We start from the raw sequence: 19,512 nt of genomic DNA, 5'->3' as shown, positions 1-19,512 counted from the left end.
CGAGCAGATAAACGTCATTGAAATATTAAAAGTAATCAAATTTTTGTAGCGATGTTGTTGCTGTGTTGTCAAGAGGGGAAGTATCCGGTGATTTCCAGACGTTTTGACGTCATTGCGAAATTACCCGCCAAAAGGCGCCAATTTAAAAGCAGCGATCTGATTGGTCGATATGCGACGAAGCAATCCCACAATGCAGCATTTGTAAACGAATCCACTTGGCGGCCATTTTGTATTGGAAAGGCGAATGCAAATATCTAATGAGATTCATATTCGAGTGAAAATCGGTCAAGCAGCGAAGCGCATTTACCTGTCCTGTCCATTTCGCTGGTATTGAAAGCCTTTGACAATGGCTTCAACGCAGTGAGTCAGTCAATCGGCCAGCGGAAATATTAGCGTTATATGGGTTGAAACGACAAGAACGTTTCGCCACAATCAAGATTTTCCGTCCGTCCACGCAATTTTTCACACAGACGTGATGACAATTTTTCTCTAGCTTTCACCGGCGAGAAATCGAATATGAATGAAGTAGTCTACCGCTGTAGTGCATGGCTATGTAGCAAACCGGCTTTCGTTCCTGGAAAAATTGTCTTCTTTTTATAACCCGACAAAAAGCATGGACGACGAAACGTCAGTTCGCGTGGCTTTGAGGTGAGTTTCATGGTTGAAGAAAATCTCGAGATACATCGATAGTTTATTACTGGATCAAACGATTTAGACACCCTGCCAAGCGTTCTGTAGCGTGGTTGTTTATTCATTCGTGCCTTAGCTTTTTTGTACGTGTTTTTTTTCTCGCAGGATTCGTCCGCAAAGCGCTGCCGAGCGAATTGACATGTGCCGTGTTTGTACTTGCGTTACCCCTGGACATCCTCAAGTCGTTCTTGGCAAAGACAAGGCCTTTACGTTCGATCATGTATTTGATATAGAAAGCAAACAGTTTGTGATCTATGAGCAGTGTCTCAGAGGACTCGTTGACGGGTGAGTTAACATAAACTTCGTTTTAGAATTTTTATTTTGTGACCGAACTTCATTCGTGTCTTTCCAACTGCGATTGTTATTGTACATTTCAAACCCGGGCTGACATCTCATTCAAGAGTGCCAAAAGTTATGGACATCGTTTACAAATATGTTTTCGTGATAGCTGGGTAATTTAAGCCGCGTATTTTTCTGTTTATTGCAGATGTCTCGATGGATATAACGCTACAGTTCTGGCTTATGGGCAGGTAGGTTTTTAAATTAAAATCGCTTACACTTTTGTTCAACGAATGAGAAATTTGCATGCGCCCTAATGGACATAACCCCGCTTCAATGTTGTTGCCCTGGCATTTCAATACAAAGTTATTTTTAAAAAGAAAATGGTTTCCGGTTGTAACTTTTAAAATCCAAAGCGTTTACTTTACGCAAAAATTTCCACGGTTCACTTAGCCTATTTTTTGTCATGAGACCGATATCTCGATCGTTTCTGATGTCTATAAAAACAGTCTTGCTGCGATGGTGTAAAGAGCTTGATATAGCTACGCATTTTTTGCACCGAATTCTAAGTTGTGTTTTGTTCAAAAAATTTAAGCTTACAATCCTGCAATCTGCCCGTATTTATTTTTGATGTTGGAGATGATTATTGTACATTTCGAACGTCTGATCGCTTAAATCGACCAGCTATCCCTAAGCCTGTTGATTTTTTATTTTTATCTCTCTATAATCGAAGAATAATATTAATTGTATTGGGCTCTGACAACTCTACATCGACTAGCTTGAGGGTGCCAACTTAGCGACTATTCGCCACTTCCACTGCCGAAGAAAAATCAATTTACGCCGAAGCTATGTTTTCCATGAATTAGAAATTTAATTACAAGAGCGAGTATCTTAACGCAAACCGCAAGAATTCTACATGAAGATGAACTATCTCAGATCGCACCATAGATTATTGAGTCGTATTTATATTCGACATTGATATTTCCTCTGACAGCTCATTCAATGGATTACTTTCCAGTGCTGAAAATATTTGATTATGGAAATTTTTGTTATAGTTTGGCAGGCAATTTTGCCTTTTTTGTTTTGTTATTATTTACAATTTTAATTTATTGTAGCTTCCCTAATTTATCTATTGGTGCAGAGGACTTTCTTGGTAAAATTGCAGACTCTACCATGAATTTGTTTTTTTTTTGCTAGTACTTAAACGTATACTGTACAATATCAATGATAGTAATTTTTTGCCTCAAATTTTGTAGAAGTCTTTAAAATAGCTATTTGCATATTATTAAAGCACAAGTTTCATTTTTTACCATCATGCAAATTCTGATCAGATAACATAAAATAATTCCTCCATTCATTTAAAACTTCCTGCTTAGTTACATTAAAGCTGTATATTTTTTCTGAAGCTGACATCTACAAGAATTCCTTTCTCAGCTTTAAATTTCTCACATGATTGTTTATGTAGCTATTTTTGGCAAGATGTTATTTACATTTTTTGTCATGAATGAAAAATGTATAGTATTAATTGCTTATTTTTTTCAATATTGTTTTCCTGGAGGTTTTTTTAGCACCAGTGATGCAGGCTTGGATTTGAAAATAATGTTGAACTTTAATAAGCATTTTTGGATTTTTAAATTCAATCATCTTTTTAGTGGTTTTGCTTGGTTTTACTTTGTGTTACAGAAAAAATGTATTTGCATAATAATAATCTATCTGATAGCAAGAATTACAATTGGAAAAAATATAATAACATGTTTTTGTGACATAATATTGGATGCCTTGCTAAAAAGTGCATTGATTCTTCTAATACACCAGAAAAGTTTTAGATATCTAAATATATTTAGATGCACTGGTATATTGTTCTTAAAAGTTAAGAAATCATAATTCTAATGTAAAACGGAAATTCGTTTAGAGCTGTGTTGACTAAAGTTAATTGTGCAAAAATTAATAGCTTAAATAATGCATGTTCATCCAGGGCAGAGATGGTGTAAGAATCTTGTAATTCGTGATTTTTGCTGTGTGGATATGCACACTGCAGCTCTTCAAGTATATTTTTTTTAGTGGCCATTTGGCCACTGACTGTTCAAGTTTGGTTACCAGTGAAAAATTTAAGTTGCTTAATTAAGCTCACGCTTTCAGCCCTTTTTAATTTGAGTCGCCAGGCTGGCAACTTTGGTTCTGATTTAGTCGCCAGCTCCAAAATTTTAGTCGCCATGGCGACTAAAATGGTCTTAACTTGGAGGGTTGATACTGGCTGTACCACTTTAAGAAGTTGATCTCTTCTAGTGTAAAATTGTGACAAAAATACCATTTTGAATTTATTTGTGACAAATTATAAATAATTGACTTTTATAAATCGTGTTACACAAACAGTACATGTATGTACAATGGAGGAACACCCCTGTTGCTGCCACTGTAGAATAATTATTGGTCAATGAAAAGTTGACTTAAATACTGTTTGTCTAAATTTCGTAAATTTTCTTATATACGGGTTTTTTCTGTGGTTGAAATTGAAGAACCATGTTGGATGTACCGGTACTATAGAAACCTTTATTTGAGTTGCATACATGTATGTAACACTTAAGGTCATTGCCCTGAAATAGAACTGAACACAATTTTTTACCAACTTCGCCTACTGGTTTATTACTTTAAGGGAACTTAAATTTTGAAATAAAAAGGGGGGTCACCAGATTCGTTTAGGAGCAGGAGACCTTGTATATTCCATTTTCCTTTAATTCCTCTGCGAGTACTGCAAAGTACACGTTTTTAGCGATAATTTATTTTCCAAACACAAGAATTGATCTGTTTTCATTTTACAGAGAATTTGATCGTTACACCCAAATATGGAAAAATTGATAGGTCACCAGACTCGTTACGGAAGCGACAATTTACTTCTCTCGCGGGCTAAGCCATATGAAAATCCGCCATTTTGTTTATGTGCGCGCGCGCTTGCGCGCGCTATTACGCGTAAAATTCTGCGCAGTAAGGATGCGCAATGCAATACAGGGCAATGACCTTAAGCATTTTACCCAGAGGGCTAAAACTGTTCAAGTTTATTCCCCACCCCCGTCCCCACATGCACACCCTTAGCTGAAGCTATCCATGGCAGGGCTGCAAATAATTTTTTCACATGAAGGACATATGTGCTACTAAGACACCATCTTGGTCAGACAAAGGACATTACCAAAAACAAAAGGTTGAATTTTATTCATTGTTGCTGTAAAATAATTTACGATCAAAACATTGTCCGGACATCATGTGCGACCACACTTGGGATTTCGTTGGACATGAGCAAATTTGGTCGGCCAATGTCCAACGATCGACTGTTGTTTGCAGCCCTGCATGGACATCTAGAGCATTCATTACGTATCACTAACATCTTACAACATTAATCCTATAGACGGGATCAGGCAAGACTTATACCATGGGGACTGGATTTGATGTCGCCATAGCACCAGAGGAGGAGGGAATCATTCCACGAGCGGTCGCACATTTATTCGAGGGAATCGACAAAAAGAAACATGATGCCAAACAGAGAAATGAACCTCAGCCTGATTTCAAAGTCACAGTACAGTTTATGGAGGTATGTATCAAATGAGTACAAATTACTGGACTTGAACTGCTCTAGATTTGCTGGAACTAATTCTTGGAATTTCAATTAGCTGTTCAGTTATTGTCCAAGGACATGTTTTTATTGTGCAGTTTTGGGTATTATAGCAGCGCTAAAATGGGGCTAGAGACCATGGATTAAGGAGTCACATGTAACCTACTTAGCTGTCTGCATTGTGCTGCCTTGATGCTGCAATGTACATGTACTGTCACTGTAAATGTGCAAATAATTGACGCAGGCTTTCTTCCAAAACACTCAGTCTGACTCGATACTGTTCAGAAAGCCACTGTATAATTTACATGCCAGGTACATGTAGAATATCCAGTTTTGTGTGATGTAACCAAGTTATGCATTTAGGTCTTTTCCAGGGTCCTAAAATTTGGAATTCTCTACCAGAATCGATCACTGGTTCGAGTAGCTTCTCTTCTTTTAAGAAAAAATGATTAAATTTCTAATAAAATGAGTCTGAATTGGCCTAGCTGCACATTCACAGCGAAATTACAAACTTATTACTAACCCGAGGTGGCCTCCCCCATAAGCCTTGTGGTTTCTTGGAGGTCTCCTCGCCCTATCTTTTTAAGTTATTTTAATTTGTATTTGTAATTCTGAAGTGGCAAATAAATGATGATGATGATGATGATTGCATACATGCACGGGCAGGATTTCTATTCAAATATGTTTTTCAGTTACCAAGCAAGTGACTGTAGCAATTTCCACCCAGTTCAATTAATTTTTATATTGCTATTTTTCAGCTTTACAATGAAGAACTCCTTGATCTGTTTGATTTGGATAATAATAGGGTAAGAATAAAGGTACAATTACATGTATATTGGTATATTTAAAGCTGATTTCCAGTCCGTATTGCGCAGACTCAGGGTTTGTTTACGTTTTTGTTTTGAATTCGTTGAAACGTTACACTTCGGTGACAGCATACATGACGGTTTTTTAGTCCGCCATTACAGTTCGTTTCGTTAAAGATTTCCGATGAGCTGAAACGTCGGTTTGAAATAGCGTCAAGGTTCTTTTACTCGTTATTATTTGTTCTGCAAGGATATCTGGCGTTAATAATGAAGAAAAAGGTTAGTTTGTCGGGGAATTTTTAGTTTTGCTTGTAAACATTCCCTTCGTGTGGGCTCACATAAACATTGCAGCCGAGATTGCGCAGTACGGACTGGAATTCATCTTTAAAAATAACATATTGAAATACAGGCTTGGGTAGTAGTTTGTTCTTCGGAGTGGTGACCAATCAAGAAATTCTCCATACTTTCCCTCGCAGAAGTGATCATTTTAAAAAGTCTGATTATCTGTGATCGCTAAAATGATGTTGTGAGTAGATGTGTTGATCATTCTTGGGATGTGGAGTGTCTCTTCCTTGTTGAACAGTAAACCCTAACCATTTTCAACTTTGCTTGTTCCGTACTTTAGTGAGAGCACATACTGCAATCATCATACCACCATATGCCCTGTTAACGTAATGTAATAGAAAACAAAACTACAAGCTGATGTGTGTAGTGATGTAGCCCTGGATAGGTTAATTGATGAGGGCCAGAGTGAAAAAAAAAACTCCCTGGTAGTGCCGTTGGTGTTGTTTTTGTCTATATTTAATTATGTATTTGTGTGTGTTGTAGGGTCGAAAGAGCAATGTTAAAATTCACGAAGATGCAAATGGCAATATATATACCATGGGTGTCACAATGAAGGCAGTGAACTCAGCACAAGATGTAAGAAGAACAGTTTATTCTTGTTTTAGTATGGGATGTCCAATTTAAGTGGAAAATTTAAGTATTTTTAGAATACCGGTAATTCTCATCTACAGTGACTGACATTGTTAAAACTAAAGTACGTTTTTTGACAATTTTAAGGCAGGGGTATCCCCAAATTTACATGAAATTTTAGAAGGTTTAGAGAAGGTGTTGAAGAAAGAAAAAAAATTGAAACACCACCAGACAGGTTGTTAGGGGGACTGTCTGGTGTCTGTCTACCAATTTTTAACTTTAAAGTTTACTCCTAATCCTTTGAGAAAAACTATATCTTCCTAAACATCCCCAAAAATCGCCCAAAAAATTACAAAACACCACTGACAAAACCTAGGTTCGTGTTTTGAGCATAGAGTTTTTGGATTGCTTAAAACGTAAACAAGATATTCGCATAAAATCCAAATTAAGTTGTGGATAAACAGCCTTCAGGTGTACTGCCACCTTAAGGTTTACAAAATTCAGCCCACCAACAAAAAGAAAAAATTGCCACCATTTAGTATACATGTTTTTGACCGCAAAGAATACTGACTGTGGGTAAGACATGCCAAATGTATGCAAATTATATTAAAATAAATTAATATTGTTTTGCATTTAATTATACTTCACACCTCCCTGGTTATCCACAGGTGTCCATGCAAGCCCATTGACAAACATCATACTATCAGTATAAAATTACATTCTTTCTTTTTAATGTCTCTTCAATTAGTAGAATTTGACTTTGTCATCTCCACTTTCTTAGTATAAACATACGTGGACATGTATAAACATGTATAATTAGAAAATGCCCTCTGGGCATGTGAATATAAATTTTTATAACACCCTGCCGTTTGTGTTTATAATACACTCCCTCCTCTGGTGGGAACTGGTGATTTTTGTTATTCCCATGAATCGCCTGTCTGCTAGACAGTGTTATTGATTTTGCTTTATACAAAAGAAATAAGATGTAGAATCAACAATGTTCAAATTATTATAGGTTTAAAGAGTTGAAAAATGTTACAGTACATGTATGTGATTTATATGGCTGGATGAATATCTTGTGATCATAGAAATTAAGAGACTGATTTGAGCGTGGTTTCTATTTTTTTAAAATCATTGAAAATAATTAATTGATCCATGTTTTTGGTGTTTATATTTTTTTTTTAAGTGTATGCCATGACTGTGTTTTGTTTTAAAGAACTTTTAATTAAAAGTCAAATCCATTAATTTTAAATTCTACATGCACAGTGGGTGCATCCAAATATGATATACATCATATTGTCATACATGTACAGCTAGAAACATCAAACAGTGAGTTGTGTTTGTGTGACTATCATGGTTGAATTTTATCAATTTCATATTAAAATTGTAATGCTTAGTGGTGAATGCTAGTTTGTCTGGGCATTTCTTTGAAATTTTGGCAAAAAAAAATCATCACAACCTGGAAAATAAAGCTTTATAATTTGTAAATAAAAATACACGAACACAGCAGCAGTGAAAATTACATTTATAATTAATTTCAAACTTTGCAACTATAGTTACAAAGACGAGAATTTTTCACTGTGATCCAATAAGATTTAATGCTATAAACTGTATGTTAATTCAATCAAATATTCAGCTTAATAAATGCAAGATAGTGTAACATCTGCTGCAGCTGTGTGGTATTTTTCAAGGCAGCTGTCATGGTTTATTAATATATTGAAATGCCAAAAAATAGCTACACTTTACACATGCTGCATCAAGGATTTCAAAACAAGCCTGCGAGCGCGGGAGTTCTGCCTGCTACTTGATTATATATTGCTGGTTACTTAATAATTAACGCTTATTGGTAGTGGCAATCAGCTCACGACAAACAAGCTAAGCGTCACAGCCACCTATTATTCTTGCTGCTAACGCCAACTTGGAATTCAAAACATTTTGAAACCCCTACATGTTTCTGCTTGTGGGTTGTGATTATTAAAATCATTTTTGACAACAATAATAAAGACTAGTTATAAACTTCCTATAAGACGGACACCTCTCTAAAACGGACAGTTGGAGCCAGCCCCGGCCCGACAGTGTCTGTTTAAAAGAGTTGACTGTAATTATTTCTCATTTGTATTTGCTACACAACAAATTTTAAAATATAAAGTATTTTCTTCCTTCTAGCCATCAAATTTCATGTACGGCAATTCATTAAAATAATTCTAACTTTCTTTTTCCAGACCTTGAATTGTTTGCAACAAGGAGCTCTCTCCCGCACCACTGCCAGCACAAACATGAATGCACAATCATCAAGATCTCATGCTATATTCACCATTTATGTCAAGCAGCAGCGAGTAGTGAAGGTAAAATATGTTATCAATAATAATAATAATTTAAAATAGTTAATTAACATAGTTCCTTCAAGACTTAAAGCAGTGAACCGTCTGTGTTTTTGAGTATCATCCGTCCAGCCAAAAAGTGATGAATTTTCTGTACTTTCAAGAAGCAATCATGAGTGACGAAAACTGTTCACTGCTATATTCCCCTAAGAGAAGTTTGTTACTTTTCCTCTAAACTGAAGTAACTAAAAAAGATTTTTTCAAAGCGTTGGTTATTCTACTCGAACCAGCTCCATGTATTATTAAAACCCCTATAATTATTATGTATGTAATAAAGATGTCATCGATACTGTATATGTAGTAGTCATTTTTTGATTGTAATTCTATGGATGCTTTTCATCTTTTTACCTTCCATTTTTCTGAGTCGAGCAAACTAACCATTAGGCCACCGCACCTCCCACAATTAATACAACGTGTGAAATTTCTTCTTTTCGTTCAGCTTACTGATGATGATGACGAGAAACGATCTTCCGACAACATTAATAATTATGAATATGAGATGCTTACAGCCAAATTCAACTTTGTGGATCTTGCTGGTTCTGAGAGACTTAAGAGGACTGGTGCTACGGGCGACCGTGCAAAAGAGGGCATCTCTATCAACTGTGGTTTGGTAAGACAGTACCTTATTACATGAAATTTTCGCCAACATAAGATGACGCGAAAATTAAGTGGCTGTCATTATGTCCATTATTAGATAAAGAATGAATTTAATACTTGTAAAACGTTTAGAAAAGGAAGTTCATAATCACCCTGCTGCCTTGATCCTTGTCCAAGCAACACTTCTTTGGTGCATTCATCAAAAAACTGTCTGTTCACTGGTTCTTTACACATCTCACTGGATTCCACGTTCATTGAAGATGTATCAATTCTCACTGTTTTCTCCACTTGTATTTTTAAACCTCCTTGTATAAATGGTTGCCGTCAAAAATGTGCCAAGACTTTAGCGACTCTTGAAATAAGGAATCTTGTTAAGTGTCTGATCTCACATTGTGGAGAAAATCAAAATCTTCAATGTACGAAGACTTCAGCGCCTCTTGAAATAAGGAATCTTGTTTAGCGTCTGATCTCACATTGTGGAGAAAATCATATTGTGTAACATTATTGGTAATATTGCGAAATTAAAGTGATTTTGGAAACAACATTTTCGCAAAATCGCAAAATTAAAGTGTCGTGAAATATCCGATCTCCGAAATCGCGAAATAAATGGTCGCGAAAATTTCATGTAATAAGGTAGAAGAAAAATATTTGACCATGGGATGATTTTTTGACAAATGCCTTTATTAGTGCTAGAAAGTCCTTTTACTTATTTTTTTAAAATATTTAATAAATAGTGGAAACATTTAGTAAAAGAGCCACTAACAAGAGAAACTAGTTGTTTTGGTCAAAAACCAAATGGAGCAGTCCTTCCCACTTAAAAATTTTTGGAAAATTGTCTTTTAAGAAATACCTTCAGAGGTATTCCTCTTTTCTTGTCTATATTATTGGAATGCTTGGAATATTATTGTCTATATTATTGGAATATTATTGTCTATATTATTGGAATATCACCGATCAGTACCATTAAGTTTGTTGAAATTTGTAGGAAAGTGCTCAAAAAAACCCGATACTTGTCAACTCCACTTGACATAACTTTCTTGAGAGTTTAGTTGGTTAAGTACAAAAACAAAGGCTGTTAGCCAGTGACACAAATACAAGGTTTTTTTTTTTTCTTTAGTAGCTTATATCACTGATGGAATTTTGTACCCCTGACAATCTGTGGGATGGGTATGGAGAGTTTCTGAAAATACGTATTCATGATCCTTTTATGTTATGTTTGACTCCATGTAGTTGGCACTTGGGAATGTTATCAGCGCTCTTGGTGATTCAACAAAGAGAGGAAGCCATGTACCTTACAGAGATTCTAAACTCACCAGATTGTTACAGGATTCTTTAGGAGGAAACAGGTGACTGTTAATTAATTAATTAAAATAAGTACATGTAGTTATGTTATCTGTTGATGCAGAAGCTTAAAGTCCCACAGCTGGCATCAACCCAATTTGAAATCTGCAGATACATGTACGCAGGGTGCAAAACATTTAATTTCCCAGCTTGCCTTTTCGGCAAGCTGTAGCCAGGATGTACTAGCCCAAAAGTCATTTTTAATAGCCCAAAAGCTCCTTAATTATAAGCATGACAAATTTTTCCAAACATTTTCCCTGAATACTTTTGCTTGCCCGTTGGGCAAGTGAAGGATACAATCCACTAGCCCGACTATAATTAAAAAGATACATGTATATCATATACATGTAAGATATATCCCCCGGCTATCAGACATGCAATTCTTTGCACCCCGTATACGACTACAATTCTGGCAGGTGAACTGCACCTTGTGTAGGGTTCGAGGAAACTTGCAACTACATGTAGCCTTCCTCTTTACCCTTTTCTTCCCTGCTGCAAGAGTGATTTTCTTTTCTTCAACTAAGTTAAAGAGCACTCCACACACATCTCCACACACCAGATCTCTCCGTCACTAGCTGGTCCCTTCTATGTCCCAAGCTCATTGAAATTTATATCAATTTTACTGTCTCTTCACTGTTTGTCTTACATTTAGATTTCCAAGTGTCTGGTGGTTATGCACATGAACAGCAAGGCAGTTTGTGACCAAGTTCATAGACCACCCCTTGCCCTCCCCCCTCAAGGCCCCTTCCCTCAACATTGGCATTTTCTGATTTTGGGTCAGCATGTTGGTCATATGCTAAACACCAGATCATTACAAGCACTGAGTTTGGTTTTTCTTTCTTTCAGCTGCACACTCATGATAGCCTGTGTGTCACCATCTGATCGAGACTTCATGGAGACCCTGAACACACTCAAGTATGCTAACCGTGCCAGGAACATCAAAAACAAGGTGATTTTAGTAATTATGCTGTGAATATGAGATTTTTTTAATAATGATGATGATGATGATGATGATGATAGTTTTAGTGCAGTATCGTAGTATACAGCTGTAAGCCTTTCAAACGGAAGGGTTACAGTATATAAAAGGGTTTACTGATTTACAGACTACTTCTAATTTTCTGACTATGGTCTCTGTCTGTGTGCTCTTTTAAAGGTGGTTGTGAATCAAGATAAAGCCAGTAAACAGATGGCTTCATTGAGACTTGAAATACAGAAGCTTTCTTTGGAGCTAATGGAATTTAAACAGGTATTTTTTACTGTTATTATGAATCAAAGACAACGTAAATTGCTAAATTTTCATTATAAACACTTTAATAGCCATTTAATTTGTCATTTGCCTTAAATTTGGGAAAAGTGAAGTGTTGTCTGTAGGAAAATACGCATTTTAGCATTTCTAAAATTCGGAATAGATGCCTTGTTTGGATGTTGTAGCTGGCAGATACATACATTGTTGTCACAACCCTCTGGTCATAGTTATTGTGTTTTAAACATTGTCTGGCAGGGAAAACGAGTATCTGGAGTGGATGGAGACCAAGTCAGTGATGTTTGCCATGAGAATGTTATGCTTAAGACTGAAAATGACAAGTAAGTGATTGCTACCCTAACTGTAATGTATGTTTCAATTTTAGACTTGTATTTCTTTTTTAAAAAAGCCCGAGACTTTCTAAGCTCTCCAAAAAGAAATTGACGCCCTAGACAGTGTTTTAAAAGGATCGTTTGGCACCCTGCCATTTGATTACAGCTGGTATGTGCAGAATAATCCCTTATTGGACAAGCAAAGTCCTTCTCTTGATTGCCTTGCAAAGCACATTTTTGTCTGAAGCCTCATATAACCAGCGAAATCAGCTGGAAGACTAATATTACTTGTAGATAGCAGGAACATCCCATCTCTGAGAACTGCTTGAGCCCTTGGTTATCATCCCCAAATTAGTTTTGTTGAATACAAATGACTGTATGTTGGATCGTGAACACGGTGCTGCTTTCAACAACTGTTTTTTCTGTTTTGTCTTCTTTTGTATTTCGTCATTGTGTTAATGTTAGTTGTGTTATACAGTATATACATGCTACAGGTGTAGTTGTACGACAAGCGACGGGGACATTTATGTGTTTACAAAAGTATGGTATTGATTATGTTTCTTTGTTATCAGACTTCGTGTACGTATCAAGGCTTTACAGCAAACAATTGATACCCAGTCAGTCAGAATAACAGATCTTATCTCCTCCCAAGTGTTGGCACAAATGAACAGTATGGCAAATATTAAACCTTTCTGTTGTGTAGTGGGTATAACATAGAAGCGTTTAAAAAATGCATGTCTAAATGTAATACAATTTAAGTTGTTAGTTTTCCAAAGGGGGCATTTGAGTCCTAGACAAGCATGAAGGGACACTTTTATAAAGGGAATTTCTGCTTGAGCCTGTTGTCTCAGCCACACATGAAAATGAAGCTGCCACAACACGAAGGGACTTGTCCTGGCAGGGGGGGGGGGGGTGGGGGGACTCCCCTATAAAAATGACCAGGCCAGCTGGGTATTTGTCAGAAAATTTAGAAAATTTTGTGAGTGTGGACCAGAGCCATTTGTCACTCCTGAGAGGTACCAATTCTAAAATTATAACAAATTAACTGGCACTGGCAATTTGATGACTGAATCGCTGTTTTCAAGTAAATATTGCCGAAATAAGAGTTATTTGCATAAGAAATGCGTTACCATTCCCATCATTTTTCTGATCGATAACCTTAAAGACCCCTAAAAAATATTGCAGTAACTCTAGCAGCGGTAACATTTCTTCGCCTAATGTTGTTTTAAGGCGGTGATGTTGATGGAGAAGTAGAAGATCTCATCCAGAAATATTTAAAAGAAATTGAGGAGCTCAGGTGAAGATTTTTATTAAATAATCAACAGTTGTTTACCAAAGCAAAGTAAATATTTACCATTGTTCACTGAGCTCGAGGAGAATAACAATTATTGTTGTTTTTAGTAAAGTAAAATAACATACAAAAAAGTGAACACCAAACAGAGTCTAGAAGTATGGAATTAACCTATACCTGGCACATTTTATGAGGTCCGAATAGGCATAGAAATTTTCGTATTTTTATATGTTTCTACTTAGTACAGTTGTAACAGACCAGTTGGTACATGTAGTTCTTACAGTGCGACGTGCCTTACCATGGCCACACAACAAACTTTTTTACAAGTGTGCTTTCGTAATATTATTCTGTAGGTCTACGTTTTCATTCTGGCTGGACCTTTTCTCTATTTTATTTTCTGCATGCTAATCTATTTAAATTCACACCCATAAATGTCCGTTTAATTACGCGACAGTGGAAATCCACTGCAAGTGTGTTGCCCAAGAACTAAACACAGCATCCCTGGCCATGGATTGAGCCCACTCCTTTTCATCCATAGTCCATCGAACCCTTTTCTCTTAAGCCCTCCCTTCGGGACCAGTATATATAGTAGGTAAAATACTTATCATTATTCTTACTCTCCTGCAGGAACAAACTGACAGAAAGTGAAGCCATGGCAATGGCCATTACACGTCACGCAACACTGAAGTCTCGTATGACGTCACCCACTACCCACAACACCACTACCTCCATACTAGAGATGGCTAAGATGGATGTGGCAAAACAACGCCAAAAAGCTCAGGTGGTATTACGCAATCCTTCTCTCTCCAAAGTCAAATGTGTTAGGCCTGTTAAGCCTCGTGGAGGCAGCCTTCATTCAGCTATGAATGGAGTTAAACCTTCTTCTAACATTCCTGTTTACTCTGCTCGCCCTCAGAGCAAGTCTTTTTTTCAAGCAAACGGTGGCAGACTTAAGGTTGTAACACCTCGGCTTCCGTGGAATACTGGTAATGTTCAATCTAGAACAGATTCTGGGCTCTATAGTAGATCTCAGCGGGCAAGTGCTCTCGTTGCAAAAGAGCCGAGTCCTAAACCTCGAAAACCTAGCAATTATTTAACTCCAGCAGACCGTGACAAACCGTTGAATAACTTGACATCCAACCTTAAGAACTCTGTGACAGCTAATGTAGTATTGCGCAGACCCAAACAAAAATCTGCTAATTCTGAAGTAACTGCGGTTAAGAGAAGGTCTCGAAGTCTAGAATCTCTAATGGGAAATGGTGATTCAGTGGAAAGGTATCTCACACCGACGCAGTGCTTCAAATGCAGGAAAGATTTGAGCCGCGTGTTTGATTCGAGTGCTTCTAGTAGGTGTTCGGATGCCTTCAGCTCTACAAGTGATCTCAATTGCTCATTACCGGAACTTCATTACGACGAGAATAATAACATTGTTCAACCTCTGGCAAATTCAAAGCTGTCCATTTCTAGGACAGAAGTGCTGAAAGCAGAGAAATTAGTTCAGCACCCGCCGCCAGTAGACATTGTGTCAGACACGGAGTGTTACAAATACCACTTTGAAAGCGACAGCCAGGCTGAAAGTGATTACGGTGCAGCTGTTGCCTCCGATAGCGAAGTCTACAAGTACAAGTCGAAAATAAAAGATAGAAGAAACTTGCATTTAGATTCCCCTATTCCACATCTGCTGCGGGAACACAGAGCGGAGTCAGCCGGCAATATAAGGGAACGTAAGATTCAACTCGAAGAAGATCTAGACTCGCTTCTTGATTCTATGGCTTTTGCATTAGGAAATCTTGAATCTCCAGGTAAAGGCAGTGAAGCGTCTGATAAGAATGGCAGTTGCCCTCCGGATTCCTTCTACTCACCGCCGGCTTTTTTCAGGCCAATATTCGAGGTCAAGATTTAAAGACCTGTGTGGGCGGGATGCTTAACTCTTTCAGTTCCATTCTCAGAATATAAATTCTCTTTACTTTTCGCCATAAATTTCTTGTTAAGTGGCTACGAGAATTTGTGTGTGCTTCAAGCTAAGACACCATCCACTAGCTGGTGACTTTCCTTTTTCTTGACACCCTGCTGTTCTTTGCTTGACAACATTTTTTTTGAAATTTAAGGAGAAATTAAGGAGGTGGTGAATGGTAAATTCAAAACTTTGCAAGGCAGCGAGACCAATGTGTATTACAAAATTCTGCGAGATGTGTATTTTTTGAAGTACCATTCGCCACCCCTAATTTCGAGATTATTTAATGAGTCTCAGGAATCAAAGGCTCAAAAATTAGCTCAGGTACGGTACATGCATGCATTTCTAACTAATATGGTTGTATGAATCTGGACAGTAAAATTTTCACATTCATGTACATGTATATTTCCAAGGAAAAGAAAGCATTGTACAGTATATAAAAAGTTTTACATTTAGTTGAGACAGTGAGCTAAAAAAGAGCTAAAATGCAGTGTTTCCATTAACAGTTAAAAATTGAATTTGTGCCCCAGAGTCAAGAATATTGAAATTGGAATTTGGAAAATGGAGATGAATATAAAAGAGAAAATCTTTTTAATGCAATGCTGTAAAAATTCCCTGGTGGAATAACAGTGAATTTATTTTTCCTTGTAAAGGATTAATTTTTATTTATTTAGGAAATGTCATTAAACTGATGGTCTGAGACTTGAGTCCAAAGAAATAATCATGTAAATAAATTAAATAGGTATTAACATGAACATATTGAATTCAGAAATGAATTATTTAAAGTGAAATCGAAAGTGTTATTTTTAACTAGTACAACAAATAACTTTGATAGGAATTTGTTTGATGTACGTGTAAACAGAACAATAACTATGACACAATTTAGACTATAAACTAGTTAATAACAATTATTGATAATTTATTAACGAATCAAGGTGCCATTATGGTTATAAACTGATCTAAAATTGGACTTGGTTTATTTTTTGGAAGCATTCCTGACCATAAAAGTATAAATTGTTAATCCTCTATTTAAAATAACTTTTAGCTAGTACTCTGGCTGCTAAAAAATGCCTTGTCTACTCCTAAAAAGTACAGTCAAGATCTTACGCTGTAGTCTTTTACTGTAATTCATATTTCTAGAACTCAGTTATCAACTAGATAAATTCTTACAAACAGCCAAATATAATTATAATAGTGAAAATAAGTCTAACTGCTCAATTTGTAATTTACTTTAAATTTTAAGATCATTCTGCCTGTATTTCTGTCTTATACAGTGCAGTACAAGTAGTACACTGTAACAGTGAACAACATAGACTCTATAAAACTACATAACATAGTAGGCTCTTTGAACTGCATAAAGGCTCTTGTCTTTTAACAACTTTTTTAAAAAAAATAAAAATAAAATATGGTTGAAACTAAATCTTCTGTGTGCTTTCTGCCACCTTGATTTGATTTGTGTCTTAACCATTTTCATCTGCTGTTATTTGAGTTGCTTGGTGCTATTCTGCCTCACTGCCACCCATTTTGTTGTTTTCTGAGCATGCATGCATATTATTTTCTGCTAATTTGATTTCTTTTCTTTTCTTTTCCACTTTTTGTTTTTGACATTCTTACATTCCATTTTATGTTCTTTTATGTCCTTTTCAACTTTTCCATTGTTATTTTGTCCACCAGTTTTTGTTTCTTTTCTTGTCTTTTTGTGTGTTTAGCTTTTTTGTTTGTTGTACATAGTATGCCAAAGGTATACACACAGGTATCCCAGTCATTTCCAGGGTCTTACTATGCAAGGATCTTTTTCATTGCCAGTGGCTAGCCACGGGTAATGGATGGAAACTGTGTGGCAAGCTACACGTTGTTCTTTATGACAGTGAATTGCTACACAGGGTTCCCACTCATTGCTTATGGCCTGCTACATGGGGTATCCGTTCCTTGCCAGTGGCTACCTTTGTAGAGTTTCCATTCACCCCCATCCCACGTGGCTAGTCACACAGGGTTCCCATTCATCACTAGTTCACCCCAATCATTAGCAGTGGTTAGCTACACAGGGTTTGCATTCGTCACTAGTAATAACTAGCTTCACAGGCATCCCATTCATTAGCAGTGGTTAGCTACACAGCATTTGCATTCATTACCAGTGGCTAGCCATACAGGGTTTCCATCCATACCAATAGCTAGCTTCACAGGCTTCCCATTCATTACCCGTGGCACACTGTTTCTACACAGGGTTTGCATTTGTCACCAGTGGCTAGCCACACAGGGTTCCCATCCAAGACCCAAAAGTTTGCTAAACAGGCATCTCATTCATTAGCAGTGGCTAGCCACACTGGGTTCCCATCCATCACCAATAGCTAGCTACACAGGCATTCCATTCATTAGCAGTGGTTAGTTACATAGGGTTTGCATTCGTCACCAGTGACTAGCCACACAGGGTTCCCATCCGTTACCAGTTGCTAGTTACACAGGGTTCTCATTCGTGACTAGCTGCTAGCTATACAGGTTCCCATTCATTGCCACTGGCTAGGTACACAGGCACCCCATTCATTGCCAGGTGCTAGCTACACACAGTGTTCCTATTCACCCCCAGCAGACAGGATAGCCATTCATTGGCAGTTTGCTAGCTACCCATTAAGTACCCCATTCATTGCCGGTGGCTAGCTGCCCAAGTACCCCATTCATTGCCAATGGCTAGCTACACAGGATCCCCATTTATTGCCAGTGGTGCTGCATAAGTGTCCCATTCACCACCAGGGGCAGGGTTCCCATTCTTTCCCACAGACTAGCTATTGTAGCTACACCAGGGAGGGCAAAAGCTAGCATGTGGTACCGGTATACATGTAAGATGCACTATATGCATAAGATGTATAGGCTGGGGTTATGGGTTAGCAGTTATGTGAATAAACATAAGCATGTGGTATGTGAAACAAAATGTACAGCTTTACTGTGGGATGTTTGCTATTATTGCAAAATTTATTGTGCTTGATTCTTGCAAAAATTGGATGGGTAGGATGATGGGCTTTGGGCAATATGATCTTGCAGTACAATAGTAAAAAAAAAACAGTAGAAAGTTAATCTGTATGTAATAGAGTGTGGACACAGCATACAGCATTCAGTCACACACTGTTGGATGTAAGGTACATGCTACCAACAGTCTGTCTGTCTGTCCCCCCCCCCCCCCCCTGCCTGTCTGCCTGCCTGTCTGTCTGTCTGTCTGTCTGTCTGCCTGCCTGTTTGTCTGTCTGTCTGTCTGTCTGTTGTCAGATGTCTGTCTACCTGCCTGCCTGTCTGTTTGCCTGTCTGTCTGTAGATGTCTGTCTACCTGCTCTTATATCTGTCTGTCAGTAGATGTATGCCTGCCTGTAATGTCTGCCCATCTGTCTGTCCATCCATTCATCTGTCTGTCTGTCTGTCTGTCTGTCTGTCTGTCTGTCTGTCTGTCTGTCTATGTTTCTACCAGTCAATCATTCACTTTGGCCTTGTGGCAGTCACTATAACCTATGCATACTTTACTCCATCATCTTTTCATTCTTTCTTGGTGTCAGCTCTCCATGTCTCTGTTGTCATTAATGCCCAGTGCGATGTTTGTTCTTTGTTGATCCATTGACCAGCTATCAGCAGTCTTGTACTAAACTTTGCATAATAACAATTAACCATACTGATACTTCAGTTTGCCATTTCACGTGCCATGGAAATCAAAATGGTGGTTGCATAGCTGATCTTCTTTTATCTCATTGCCACAATCCTCAGCATTCAAGTTCTGCTTGGTAAGGTCTTACAACACTTTTGTCTGTCTTCTATTAATCTATAATAAAGTATTATGTTAATTAAGAGATTAAAAATTCTACTACTTGGCTTTTACTTTAAAAAATTAAATTTGTTTTAATCTCTTGGTTCTTGCAGCTTCATCAGTCAATTGAATTTTAGCATTTTATTGACCATCATAGGTTTTAAGGTCCCAATGTCTTGCTTTCAATTTCAACTGCGAATTTAAAATAATAATAATAGATTGTTATGTTCTAATTGACTAAATACACAATTAATTGGTTTGCACACTTCTAAGTGTTGAGGACTAAAAAAACTGT

General features: G+C 37.2%; 2 protein-coding genes across 2 annotated transcripts in view; both read left to right on the top strand.

The window, feature by feature from the left end:
• The first annotated feature begins 232 nt into the window (after positions 1–232).
• The window catches only part of LOC144652475 (kinesin-like protein KIF21A), a 36,974-nt gene continuing 17,694 nt past the window's right edge, over positions 233–19,512 (top strand). The window contains exons 1-15 of the mRNA XM_078512485.1: positions 233–648; positions 796–975; positions 1,178–1,220; positions 4,370–4,552; positions 5,332–5,379; positions 6,208–6,300; positions 8,517–8,639; positions 9,115–9,285; positions 10,503–10,618; positions 11,460–11,562; positions 11,767–11,859; positions 12,115–12,197; positions 12,761–12,858; positions 13,419–13,485; positions 14,107–14,260. Coding sequence (XP_078368611.1) covers positions 614–648; positions 796–975; positions 1,178–1,220; positions 4,370–4,552; positions 5,332–5,379; positions 6,208–6,300; positions 8,517–8,639; positions 9,115–9,285; positions 10,503–10,618; positions 11,460–11,562; positions 11,767–11,859; positions 12,115–12,197; positions 12,761–12,858; positions 13,419–13,485; positions 14,107–14,260 — 1,590 coding nt within the window. The 5' untranslated portion in view covers positions 233–613. The remainder of the gene's footprint in view (positions 649–795; positions 976–1,177; positions 1,221–4,369; positions 4,553–5,331; positions 5,380–6,207; positions 6,301–8,516; positions 8,640–9,114; positions 9,286–10,502; positions 10,619–11,459; positions 11,563–11,766; positions 11,860–12,114; positions 12,198–12,760; positions 12,859–13,418; positions 13,486–14,106; positions 14,261–19,512) is intronic.
• Positions 14,267–19,217, top strand: LOC144652600 (uncharacterized). The gene is made up of 2 exons (XM_078512665.1): positions 14,267–17,385; positions 17,930–19,217. The coding sequence occupies exon 1, from the start codon at positions 14,342–14,344 to the stop codon at positions 15,380–15,382; it is 1,041 nt and encodes a 346-aa protein (XP_078368791.1). The 5' UTR covers positions 14,267–14,341; the 3' UTR covers positions 15,383–17,385; positions 17,930–19,217.

Source organism: Oculina patagonica, chromosome 4, assembly GCF_052425735.1.
Source record: "Oculina patagonica isolate OP01 chromosome 4, crgOcupat, whole genome shotgun sequence".
Taxonomy (NCBI): Eukaryota; Metazoa; Cnidaria; class Anthozoa; order Scleractinia; family Oculinidae; genus Oculina; species Oculina patagonica.
This window is presented reverse-complemented; position numbering and strand designations above follow the sequence as displayed.

What these genes read in the sequence shown, in the direction of transcription:
- LOC144652600 (XM_078512665.1), top strand. Translation starts at nt 14,342, where the DNA reads ATGAATGGAGTTAAACCTTCTTCTAACATTCCTGTTTACTCTGCTCGC.